The sequence below is a fragment of the Pelodiscus sinensis genome, chromosome 3 (assembly GCF_049634645.1).
Source record: "Pelodiscus sinensis isolate JC-2024 chromosome 3, ASM4963464v1, whole genome shotgun sequence".
NCBI classification, from domain to species: domain Eukaryota; kingdom Metazoa; phylum Chordata; order Testudines; family Trionychidae; genus Pelodiscus; species Pelodiscus sinensis.
The window spans coordinates 183,772,205-183,785,386 of record NC_134713.1 but is presented as its reverse complement, the minus strand read 5'-3'; the positions used below and the strand labels follow the sequence as shown (position 1 = coordinate 183,785,386).

General features: G+C 40.1%; 1 protein-coding gene across 1 annotated transcript in view; it reads right to left on the bottom strand.

Annotated features, from left to right (window-relative positions):
- Positions 1-13,182, bottom strand: part of SPRED2 (sprouty related EVH1 domain containing 2) — a 94,434-nt gene that overhangs the window by 24,150 nt on the left and 57,102 nt on the right. The window contains exons 2-4 of the mRNA XM_075925572.1: positions 9,749-9,926; positions 8,638-8,806; positions 5,098-5,162 (exon numbers count right to left, since the gene is read on the bottom strand). Coding sequence (XP_075781687.1) covers positions 5,098-5,162; positions 8,638-8,806; positions 9,749-9,926 — 412 coding nt within the window. The remainder of the gene's footprint in view (positions 1-5,097; positions 5,163-8,637; positions 8,807-9,748; positions 9,927-13,182) is intronic.

The window sequence follows — 13,182 nt, the reverse complement described above, 5'->3', positions numbered from 1 at the left end:
AATTTATTTGCAAACATATGGAAAACATTTATGAAATCTAGTGAGGGTCTGGAATGAAAGTAATACTATTGTTTACTGCTGAACTTACTATATCCTGTTGTATCCAGTGGAAGGATCAGGCTTTGGTGCCCATCCATACTAGAAATTTTGCACTGATATAATTACACTGTTAATTTAGGACTAACAGATTGGAGCATAAGCTTTCGTGGGCAAAGGCCCATTTGGTCAGATGCATGTAGTGGAAATTCCAGAGGCAGGTATAACTATAAAGGCATAAAAAAAGAGTACCAATCAAAAGTAAGGCTACAGATAATGAGGTCAATACAGTCAAGGCAGTACAGGCAGACTCCAAAAAGAAGGCTGGAAGAAGACCAAAGGGAGACAAGGAACACCAAGAAGAAGAGGGAAGACCTGGAAGAACTCACTTCTGAGACACAGCTTAAGACCAGAGCTGCCAGGATTCTCCTGCATGACCGTGACGTGCAGCAGTTAAGATCCAGAGAGACTGATATTGCCTGGTCAACAGGGGAAGTTTGCCTGTACTGCCCTGACTGAAATGACCTCGTTATCTCTATGCTTATTCTTGATTTGGTACTCTTTTCTTATGCCTGTATATTTATACCTGCCTCTGGAATTTCCACTACATGCATCTGACAAAGTGGGTCTTTGCCCATGAAAGCTTATGCTTCAATACATCTGTTAGGGTATGTCTATACTAAACCCCTAGTTCGATCTAGGGAGACTAATGAGGGCGACAGAAAGTGCAAATGAAGCTTGGAATTTAAATATCCCGCGCTTCATTAGCATGTTCCCGGCCGGTCGCCATTTTAGAAATTGACTAGCCTGAAGTAACTGAATCAGCTGGTATTCCTCCTGCAATGAGGTTTACCAGCTAATTCGATTTAGGGCTTTAATTCGGAATCCTGTTTCACTGCCACATGTAGACGCGGGCCGTTACTTCGGGCTAGTCAATTTCTAAAATGGCAATCGGCCGGGAACATGCTAATGAAGCGCGGGATATTTAAATCCCTCGCTTTATTTGCAATTTCGGTCGCCCTCATTAGCCTCCCTAGATCGAACTAGGGGGCTAGTGTAGACATACCCTTAGTCTATAAGGTGCCACAGGACTCCTTGTCACTTTTGCAGATTCAGACCAACACGGCTACCCCTCTGATACTGTTAATTTGAATGGTCAGGCCAGGTCTACACTAGACCTGGAAGCTTGGCTTAAGGTACACAACTTCAGCTACACAGAATACATATCTGGACTCAGTTTACCTTAAGCTGAGCTTGGCGGCGTCCCCACCTTGGGAGACGGATGGGAGCAAATGCTCCCATCAGAGCAGGAGTACTGGCCATTGGTGGGGGTGCCTTCAGAGTTCAATTTAGTGAGTCTTAGACTCGCTAAATCTAAGTGCAGAAGATTGATCGTGGCAGTGTTGATCTTCAGCATAGATAAGTCAAGGCCTCAGTGTAGGCACACTTCAAACAGGAATAAGAGTATTGCATTTAGACTAGAGTGTTGTGTGCCTGTAGCTCTATTGAATAGATTATGGTTGAGATTTTCAAAAGTGTTCAATTGACTTTGTGCTCTTACATAATCTAAGCACTTTGAAAATCTTACTGTATGTATAGTTTTTAAGTTGTTTCAGTTTTATAAAATATATAAGTACTCTAAGAAGAGAAGTAATGCATTTGCATCTTGAAGCACAGTGGAAGTTCAACTCAAATGCTCAGAATACTTCTACAGTGGCTGGGAAAATGGGGGAGTTTAAGAGCCACACAAGAGAATATTGAGGGCACCCTACTAGTGCACCAAAAGTTATTTTTTCTTTAGTTTCCTTTGGTTTTAAAGGACTACACTGTAATTAAGAAAAAAAATCCTAACCAAAATACATTTTTGGCATGACAAGTTCTCTTCAGTCCATCATCATAAATCACAGCTCCCTAATGAGATGGGCTACAAATTAATAGCCCAAAGCCTCTTAAAGATATTGGAAAGGGAAAGCCCAAGTTTGAGGTCTTTTATTAACAGGGGCAACCAAAGAGGACATCTTGACACCAACACTCCCCGATGATTGGAGCAACATAAAAAACCATGAACAGAAGGCTTAAACGGTGCAAGAGAAGCCAATCATCTGATTCTAATGCTCTGGGATCCATGTTGTTATGATGATTATGTCCAGCTGCCTCCATTCTGTTTATGGTAATATTTCATTAAGCAGATCATATCTGCTCGCTGAAGCACCATTTCTGATTGTACATAGTCCAATCAGGATGACCGCGGTGGCTGGGCACGCATCTGTGACCCAAATTAATGCCAACATCATCCCCCCCAATTCAGCCGCTTCATAGCTGTACATATTTCTTGCTTCCAAGCAAAGGACCACCGAATGATGTCACCGCTCTTCCTGTTCCTACATCTTTACAGCTGTCAGTATACATTCGGCAGTTGCATCTCCACTTATCACAAACATACTGATTTCCTATGTTTTGTGTCTTTAAACACTCATTTTCCTCTCTTAATCCCATTATATAATTCTTATGTACCTCAGAGGTATAATTTTCCAATTATGATGCATTTCCCCAAAGGTATGGATTTTAATTCCCCCCCACACTAAGACCCTTTGTCCACATTTAACTCTCCTTACATGAGGCATTTTGATTTTTTTGTACTACATGTTGGCCACTTAATTCCCAGCATTCATCATATATTTAAGCTTTCCTGCTTTACAGGTACTATGGATGACATGAGATTCAATGTTATGGTAAACAGTGTCACAGAAGCAGACTTTGGAGACTATCAACAGCTACAAGACAACCCAAAGCATAGCCACCTGCGTCTAGTGAAAAATGGTCTTGCTCTTGGAAATGGAGACCTAGCAACTTTCTTTTTAGTACATAAATCAACACATTGTTTTGTTGAGAGTGCTGTCAGACAGGTTGACATAAAAGAACCTAAGGCATAAACTTCCACCATTCATCTTAAGTGGATGCTAATCAGAGCTAAGTTTTGACTACTTGCATGCTAGCATTATCAACCACACAGCTTGAATGTTTCAAGTGTAATTATACGAAAGAAGTGATTCTTGGGTCCGTCCCCCCCCACACACACACAAGTCTGAAGGTACACATGAATAACTCATCACCGGAGTTACAACAACATTGGGGTCAATTGGGAAAAATAAATTAATGTTTCAGTTCTGGCTTTTAACATTTAATCCTATATTCGAGGTTTATTTAAAATAACTAGTACACAATTTATCCAGACTTCTTAACACAAACAAACTACCACCACCCTTTGTAAAAACCCAACTTTCTGCTCACCTAGAATCTAGACATGGGCCCAAACTAGGGCTGTGAATCGTTAACTGGTAGGGGCTGGAGCAGCTCTAGTCCTGGGGGCCTACCACAGGCAGGGGTTGCTTTACCTGGCTCGCGCAGCCCTTGTCTGTGGCGGGGGGAGGGGGGGGGAGGAGGGTCAGGTCTCCAGCCCAGCCTCGGTGGTCCCTGTTTAACCTGTTAACCAATTAAATGTGATTTTGGATCCATAGCCCAAAATTTTCAAGCCCCAGTGACTTGTGCAGATCCATCTGGTCCCTTGACAAACTGGACTGATTTTGGGAAGAATATCCTTAACTATTTTCTGTATTTTCCCTTTAAAGCAAATGTAATGTTCATTTGACAGCTTCAGTTTCTCTCAGGTGGCTAACAAAGCTGACCTGTATCAGCATGCATGACAAGTTTTGAGTACCCCCACTTTACAACAAATACTCAAAAGCATACACAAGGCGGGAGAAAGGTATGCATTTGAAATGCCACCAGAACATTGCTTTCACAGGTCTTGTAACTTTCGGGTAAGTACTATAGAAGAGTAAACCACTTTGACTCCAATGCGGCCTCACCCTCTCCCATCTTGGATTCCATAAATCACTTCTGGCAGGTAGCTGGGAAGCAGCTGCTAATGATAGTTTTGCTCTGGAGCACAGGAAGTCACCTTTTAACCCTGCCTGCTGTTGTTTGTCTCTTAGAACTGTGACAAAAGAACAGATGTGAACAACATGCCAACTGTCAAAAGGATCTGGTCAAAACACTACAGGAAACCTGCCCAGACCCACATCATGCTGATCTAATGGAAGCTCAGCTAAATTCATCTTAAGCTACCTTTCAGCTCTGGGTTTTCCCTTTGTCCCCCCTCCGCCAGCCTGACATTCACAGGATTTAACGAATGTTTCCTGCTCCATTTCCTCCCTCCATTATCCGACATATGCAGGAAAAGCACTTTTTTAAAAATGAGAAATAAATGAAATATTTTCACACTTTCACAGCAATGAAATGCAGTGCTGGTTTCTGAAAAGATCCACTATTAACCCTCTGCTTTCTTCAGTGTTTTTCAACACTCACATCTTTATTACACTGTTAATGAACTATGTGCACATCACTGGAGCTGAGCAAATAATGTGATTAATTTAGCTTTTTTCTGCCCATAGAATAATATCCATTCCTAGACTGAAATTTCATTTGCTATATTCATTCAACTTGTTTTAGCTCATCAATGGGACAGAGACACTGTCTTTTAGAAAAACTCCAGATACATTTCAGTAACGATCACAAAATAAAATCATAAACAATAGTAAATAATGACTTTCTACGTCATTGTGTAGTTGCTATTGGTCAGGTAAATCACAAGATCTTTAATGGAATTCTGGTGTTAATGCTCGCACAAGCAAATTTAAAATTCAGTTTTCATGAATAACCACAAACACGATTTCAAAATCTGATAAAGAGCCAGCAACACTCAATGTCTCTATGACTAGCAGACAGCTAACACAAAAACAGTGTGAACTCTACCAAAGACAAGTCACTTGAAAATAAAATACATATTTTATTCTTTTGGCATTATCTACTCAGCTTTGTGACATTATGAATATTTGCTCATTGATGTGATACAACAATGATGACAATGGGAGGACTTTAGAAAGCTGAATATTTTTTTGGGCTGTGCAAGGGAGAAGATGAACAGAAGAAATAACCATTCAAAATTGTTAAAGTGAACCACAATGCAAAAGAGAACAATTTCAAACTAACTTTACTTACTGTGAAGACATCATCATCACCAATCTCAGCCTCATTGTGGATCGTTGAAGAGGAAGTAGTGGATCCTAGAAAAACATTTAAAAATGTATAGTAATGTCATATATTTTAATAAATTAAAAGCTCGTGGATTGTATTTGGATCTTGATCCCTGGTATTATGAGGGATAATTACAATCTTCACAAAGTAAAACTGACACAATAAAATTATAAAGTAAGCAAGTGGTACCAAATTAACAAGAAATAAGACTTAATATATCTATTGCTAAGTAGGTTAGAAAGGTGACATCCAGAAAAAGTTCCTTGAATTGATACTTATGGCTGACTTTTCATGACAAGTTTTGAGTAGCTCTAACTTACAACAAATGCTCTATAGCAATACACAAGCCTGGAAAAAAGTATAATAATTATAAGCACTTACAATAATACAGTATTTTAATGTTCAAAAATATGATAAAATGATCTAGGGTCAGATCCTACACTGAACTAAACTGAATTATATCAAGCTAAGAATCTCACTCCTGAAGTCAGAAAACTTACTACTGCTACTGAAAAAAAACGAACGCTCAGCCGGAATGGGAGTCAGTCTAAGTTCAGGAAATAACAACCTACCCTGACAATGTTTTGTTGTCAGAGCCATCTTTCTCCTTCTCACCCCCCCCCCCCCCCATATAAACAAAACATATAAAAACTGTCAGAAGAAATAACAAAAACAGGTAAAAATAAATTAATTTGAGGTGGTTCTAATTAAACTTGTGGTAAATATTAGGGTTTAACATTAAATCTGCAAATTTCATCAGAGAATCCTTCTTTCAACTCATTTAACATTTTATGCATTTAAAAATGGACACTGAGGTATTATCTACTTTTTTTGTGGAGGGTTGGGGAAGGGGGAAGAATACACTCTGCATGTGGGGTTTTTTTTACTAACCAAAATAATCATAAAACTTTACTGTACCAAAACTCTCTCCCTCCCACATCACACATTACTTTTGTTTTTGCTTAGCAGAGCTAAGCTTTTAGTAACTTTTTTTTTTAAAAGATGTAAGTTGTTTGTATTTGTGCAGACAATGAGTTACGTTATCTATGAAAGTCTCAGAGTGGTGGCCGTGTTAGTCTCTAATGAAAAAAAAACCCTTAAAAAACATTGGTCTTATCTGAGGCATGCTAGCCTGAGTTTAGAATTCATGAAGACATGATGAGATAAAGGCAAAATTTTGAAGTAAGGAGAAACGTGCATACATATTCACATCTTTGGTATGATACATTGAAAGCCCAGCCCCCATATTTCCAGAGCTGTGCAAGATCACTGATACCAAACAGAATTTCGGTAGTTCTGATACTTCAAGGATTAAGTTTTGTATACAAGCAGGGCTCGACAAACCGCTGTTTCTACTCGTCCATGGTGAGTAGATTTCAGCCGGTCGCTCCATGTGCCCCATTCATCAGCGCTGCATGCATGCGCGCGCAGTGCTGGTCTGGTGCATGTGTGGTGCGGGGCTGGCGAGTAGCTCTCGCTGCAGTTTGTCGAGCCCTGTATATAAAATTATTGAATGCAGTTAAGCTTCAAATGCATATGCTTGATTGTGCTAATTGGACCAGATTTAATAGATGGTATTGAGTAACAGTGACTCAAGTTCCGAACTTCAACGTTTATATATATGAGAGAGGGTTATTGGTTTTAATTTGGATAGTCATATTTGGAAGTTAGGTAAGATTCCATTCATCAGGATCAGTCTGTTCTGTGAATGTGATAAACACAGATGCATTGATTTTGAACAGTACCTAAAAAACCAGCAGCATACAGCTTTAAATTTATGCTTGAATATAGAATTCTACTTTATTTCAATATATCTTAAGTTAGGAGTTGCCTCCATGTACAAATTAAGGATGTTAAAGAGCAGTTATTTAGCTAATCGTGTAGTCAATACAAATTGTATTGACTACACGATTAGTTAATAAGGGGAACTGCAGTGGGGGTAGCTCCCGGAGCCAGCACCGAGCAGTCCTGGCTCATGCCGGCTCCGGATCTCTGCATTTTGAATGTATTCAAAGCCCAACAGCTCTTACTACATTTAAAATGCAAAGATATAGCACTCCTGGATCAGTGCGAGCGGGGACTCCTTAGTCCTGGCTTACGCTGGGTCCAGCAGCCCCTGTTCACGGCTGCCTGGGCTGGGAGGCAGTGGAGATGGGGAGAGGCAGCACCACAGAGACAGTGCTGGGCAGGGAACAGCTTTTAAGCTGGCTTCCCCCAGCACTAGACTACCCGATAAGCTCAGCCTTATCATGAGGCTGAGTACTCGACTACTTGCTTACATTCCTAGTACAAACATCCTCACACACCATTTCATCACAACTTCCCTTACAGATAGGGCATATACATTACTAATATGTTGAGCACAGGGCCTAATCCTATGCCCATTGATTTCCATGACGAAGGGTCAAGTGCATACACACAAACAACTGGTGAGGATTTGATCTAATCTCTCAATGGATTATCAGTGAAAGGTCTGCTGTAAAGGACAGAACTGAATGTGGAAGGCAGGAATTTCGAGCATCAGGAATGGCAGAGAAAAATGGAAAAAGGAACAGAGTGGAAAAGGGATTCACACAAAATGCAACTGGACATAATGACAGAGATGTAGGTTGGTGTGGAGATGTGCAAGGCTTTAAAAGATACGTATGAGACATTAAACTGCCATGTGTTGGCACTAGAATCGCTAAAAATGTTCAAAAATTAAAAATCCCAAAATGTAGGGAACCAGATTTTTAGCACAAATATCCTAATTTAAAACACAGTTAATTAATATTTATATATTTAATCCAGTCATACAGATGAGAAGACAGCTTTGGCATCACAACTACCTACATATGAAAAGCCATTTATCAAATAAGAACAAAGGATAATTCTGAAGCTATATTTTGATTTTTGTTTGAGGGTAAAATAAATGTGAACAGGAAAAGTTTATAACAACCTTTAAGTATGGAGAATTTTTTTAATTAAAATGAAAATTTTAATGGGATAAATAAAATGAAGCCTTCAAGCACTACTGTTGCCTAATTTAGTTGAGACTTAACATAATTCATTTTGTCTAAGAAAAAATCCTTATGATTTATTCAAGTCCAAATAGGAATTCATATTATAATTTAACAAAACACAACAAAAACACATCATGAAATAATCTCCAGAGTAGCATTAGCTTCATATACTGAACAGGGACCTAAAAGACAAGATCTGAAGTACCTTGTTCTTCTGCTAGCTATAGTTAGATCCACCGCTATAATTAATGCATCTTTACAGCTTAGGTATTGATGGATTAGGCTACATAGGGATTGGAAATGCTGAAGAAATGCTTGAGTTAAACTCCTTCCCTCCCCAAGAGACTACTAATCTAAATCTCTACTGAACGAGAATTTAACTTTATTTTAAAGGTTAATTGGCTGACCGCTGTAAGAAATGCAAGACATGCATTCCAGTTAACTCGAGTCCTGTCTCTGGAACCTCTCCTCTGCAAAGCAACAAGCAGAATTGCTTCACTACCTTCATTGAGGTCTTCAATTGCTTTCCGCAGTCCTCTATCAAAGGCTCGTGCATCGGCAGGACTTTGAAAAGTGAGCCCAAACTTCCTGTTGTCGACTTTCCAGTGATGAAATGTAGGATTTGCTTTAGTGTAGACCAAGTCCTTTTTTACAAAGCATTCCAATACCACCTAAAAAGTGTCAGCATAAAAGTAAGGTTACACTTACACTTGAAGGGCATGGTTGTCACTGTGTTTTAGTATAAACTAGAATTTCCAGGCTTACAATCTCCCCAACACAAAATAAGCAAGTTATGAATCTGTTATGCTGGTAAGAGAATATCCTCAATGTTACACCATGTCAAAAGCAGGTGCAAATGAAACACTTTGAAACATCAGCTCCCTTGACAATAAGGCAAACTATATTACTATCTCTTTTTATTTAACTTGCTTGTTTTCAAACACATATTATAAACCTCTACCAACCATTTGCAAGAGGTGGATTTTCAAACTTTTCTAGTTTATAATTGAGTATCCTCGAAACAACAAGAAAAACTTAACAGGGAATTAAAACGGTTTTTTTTTAAACTTACAGTTTACATTTGCATATAAGTTTTATTCATTTTATTTTGTGCAATCAGAATAAGTCTTCTAAATAAATAACTATTGGAAGGAATGGAGATTATCAATTCATAAAAAGTCAACTTGTCCTCACATTCTTACTCCACTAGTCCACATCTTGAATAGCATGCAACATAAATAATTCATTGCAGTTTTAATGGCTTGAATTGCATTACTCAGTACACTACAATGTGACTGGCTTCATGAATTCTTTACACTTCAAATCACTTCTCACATATTCTTATTAGGGATTAGAAAAATAAATGTGTCAGTTTCATGTTTTAGGAGTCAAAGGTGGCTTATACATATATTACTGTTCAACGTGCAATTGCTATTTCAAGGAGATAACATGGCAACCTAAAAAACAAGTCATGACAATTTATTACTCATTTGAATTAGGATGGGGTAATTTTGCACAATCTGGAATTGCTGTTTTGAAACTCCTATAAGAATATGTTGATTTTGGACAGCTTTCCTAAGAAAACAGACTAAATTTGAATTAGGTTCTATTACCAGTTTGTCTTTTTGCCTTTCCCCATGGATTAGGAATCCACTTCTTCCATTACCCTCTGGGTACATGACCTTGCAGACACCAACTTTACTGAGACCGCCTCCTTCTTGCGGTAACCATCCCCCACTGGAGTCATCCCGGGTCATAACCACAGCTTTGACTCGCACAATATAGCTGTCACTGTAACGACAACAAAATAATTGCGTGAGATCACATATAATCTTACAGGAGTTTTATTTATTGCAATAGTTTAGAAGTACGGATCTGGACTCCAAATACTAGCACAACAATTTAAAGTTTCACCTGAGGTTAGTTATAAGTATCTATAACAGATGTTCTTACTGCCACAATCACTATACAAAATATAGTAATTGCCCAGTCTTATTTCAGGAAATCAATGCACAAATCACCATACCACAATCAAGACTGAAGCCTTTTATCCCATCCCATTAGGAATGGGAGACAAGTCTTGCAGCCTGCTCCACAGGTCTACAGATGTGGGCTCTCTATTGGACCACAAAAAGTAACAAGTTCCAGGGCTGACCGCCCCTTGTTGGAAAGCATCCAGTTAGTAGTCCCCTCTTGAACAGGGGGAAACAATTCTAGCACCAGTGTCAACACAGTACCAGGGCCCAAAACCCGCCCCCACCACAATAAATTATATTTGGAAATTCATCTGCAGCAAGCATAATATGCTCCCTGAGAATAAGAAGAGAACGAACTTTGCCGTATTCCACGTAAGCATACCCTCTGGGCACAGGAACAATTTGCCCGTCATTAATCTTTAGAGTCACACAAGAACTCTAAGGCAGCTCCACCTACCCCACAAGGAACATAGTGTACCTTCAAGATCTCATGGGCAGTGTTCAAAGGAGCAAATGTAACCCATACACCGAGTGTGGTTCACTGTCCCATGTAGTGGCACTTGGACCACTTACAGCGCAAGATAAGAACAAGGGGAGTTCCACAGCCTAAGCTGAAAGCCAGCTTGCTTTTAGCTCAAGCAGTAGAGCAGGGGTTCCCAGCCTTTTTCGGTCCCCGTATCCCTTGGCTTTTAGTAAACCTTCCTGTACCCCATATTCAATATAAAAGGAAAAATTCTAGACTCTAGAATCCACAACTTTTTTCACTACCACTACTTTTGGAATATTTCATTTAGGATAATCTAGTTATTTACCAAATATTCCCCGTACCCCCTTAACAAGATTCTCGTAACCCCTGGAGGTACGCACACCCCAGGTTGGGAACCTCTGCAGTAGAGGCTTCTATAAGCTCCATAGGTCCCAGGTTCAAATCCGCCGGGTGGTGGTTACACTAACATATCAAGAGAATCAGCACAGATACCTGGTTAGGAGCAGATCAACAAATGCAAGCAACTAGCACAATTTCCATACTATGCCCAGGCCAGAAACACGTATGGAATCAAGGAAGGCTTTCTGACATTGCTAGACTTCTCTCACCATTTAGCAACGTAACTGAAATCAAAGAAGAGAGTCTGGTCTTCTCACCTTAAGAGATTCCCTGTGAGAGACCCCATAAACACATTATTTTCACCAGTCGCAGCTGGCAATCAAACAGGACTTTCACAAAGCACGGAAAAAGAAAGTCCAAATAGAAGGAAGCAGAGGTCAGTCCTGGACAAGGGGGTAACTACCCCTAACCTACCACCAATCTGAGTCAAAAAACTCTACATCTAGCGTGTGGCCAATATGGATGTAAAAGAGTAGTCAATTCGTCATCTACCCAATAAACCTAGGCTTGTCGGATAATCAAGTTGATTGCTCGCATTTCCTCCTTTCCCCCGCTGCTGCTATATCAGAGACAGTAGGGGGGGAAGCAGCAACTTGGGGGGGGGGGGAGGAGAGCTGGCTTAAAAGCAGTTTCCCCCAGCACCCTCTCTGCGGTGCTGCATCTCTCCTCCCCCGGCTGCTGCCTCGATCAGAGACAGTAGTGGGGGAGGCACCAGGGGAGGCTGCTCTGGCAGCAGCCCCTGTCTGTGGGTGGTCCTAACTTCCTGGGACCTCCCATGGCCAGGGGTGCTTTGCCGCAGCAACTCCTGTCCGTGGCCAGCCTGCAAACAGGCTGCTCCACAGCAGCCTCTGTCTGGGGTGTGTGTGTCCGTCCAGACAGGGGCTACTGGACCAGGCGTGAGCTGGGACTGAGCAAGCCCAGCTCAGTGCTGACCTGTGCCAGGTCCCAGAGCTATCCCCGCTGCGGCTGTGCAGTTTAAATGTAGTAGGAGCCGGATTGCCTGCACACCCAGCTCTTACTACATTTAAACTGCAGAGCTGCAGCAGTGGTAACTCCTTCTGAGCACCTTCCCTTATCAACTAATTGTGTAGTCAATATAATTTGTATCGACTACACAATTACCCAGAGAGCCACTTGAACTATCCTTAGGATTGGTCAGTACGATTGGTCACTAAGGATGTTAAGAGGTGGGTATCAGATCCCCAGCTGAAACAAAAGAGACACCATGCACAATTATAATTACAATCATTTCCAGTGCTACAACGGACATCTAATTACCTCATGAACAGACACAGTAACACAGTATAATGATCTCTGTGGACGTGTCTGAGTCTCACTTTGTTATTGGGAAATATTAATGCAGAATATGCTTGTAAATGAATTAATCCACAACACAAGGGTAGGAAAATACAGAAGAAGAGAAAACTAATTGCTTGATCAAATCAAACATGCCATAAGTTTGTGTTAGTAAACAACACAACCTGTTCAGCCCCCTAAATATACTACCAAAGGATGCTTTTAAAATGGGCTAGACATCGACTTGATGGATGAGGCTTGAAATATATTTTTTGAGAAAGGCAGCACTATTCACCCTTCTGCACTTGGTAATTTTTTTTTAAACTTTACTATACACCATTAGCAATCCATTAAAAGCTGGTCCTGTTTAATGTAACAGTTGCATTTCTCAGATGCAACCATGTTTTAATATCTAGTAAGTCACTGACAGTAGTTTTGCTTTAGTTTAGCTATGTGGTTCGGAAAACGTTTGTTAAAAATAAATATCCTGTTTATTTCATGTTTTCCTCTCCATTTCATGGTTTATTTTCCACTTTAAATAACTTCAAAAATAGGTTTAAAAATAAGTTGTGCATGTAGTCCAAAATTACCACCACCCAGAAATCACACACGCATCCTTATTTGCACCCTATGGATTTTACATAAACAAATAACCAATGGAGAACAGCAGAGATAAAGCATGAGAAACTTTGGCATGTCTAGGGATTTTAAATTGCATTTCATCAGCTAATCGAGTAGTCAATGGAATTTCCATTGACTATTCGATTAATCAATAAGGGGGGGAACTGCAGAGCTGCAGCAGGGTTAGCTTCCAGCCCCAGGAGTTAACTCAGCTGTGGCTTTGCCTTTTAAATATAAAAGTCAAAAGAAGGGCTATTGGCTTATTACA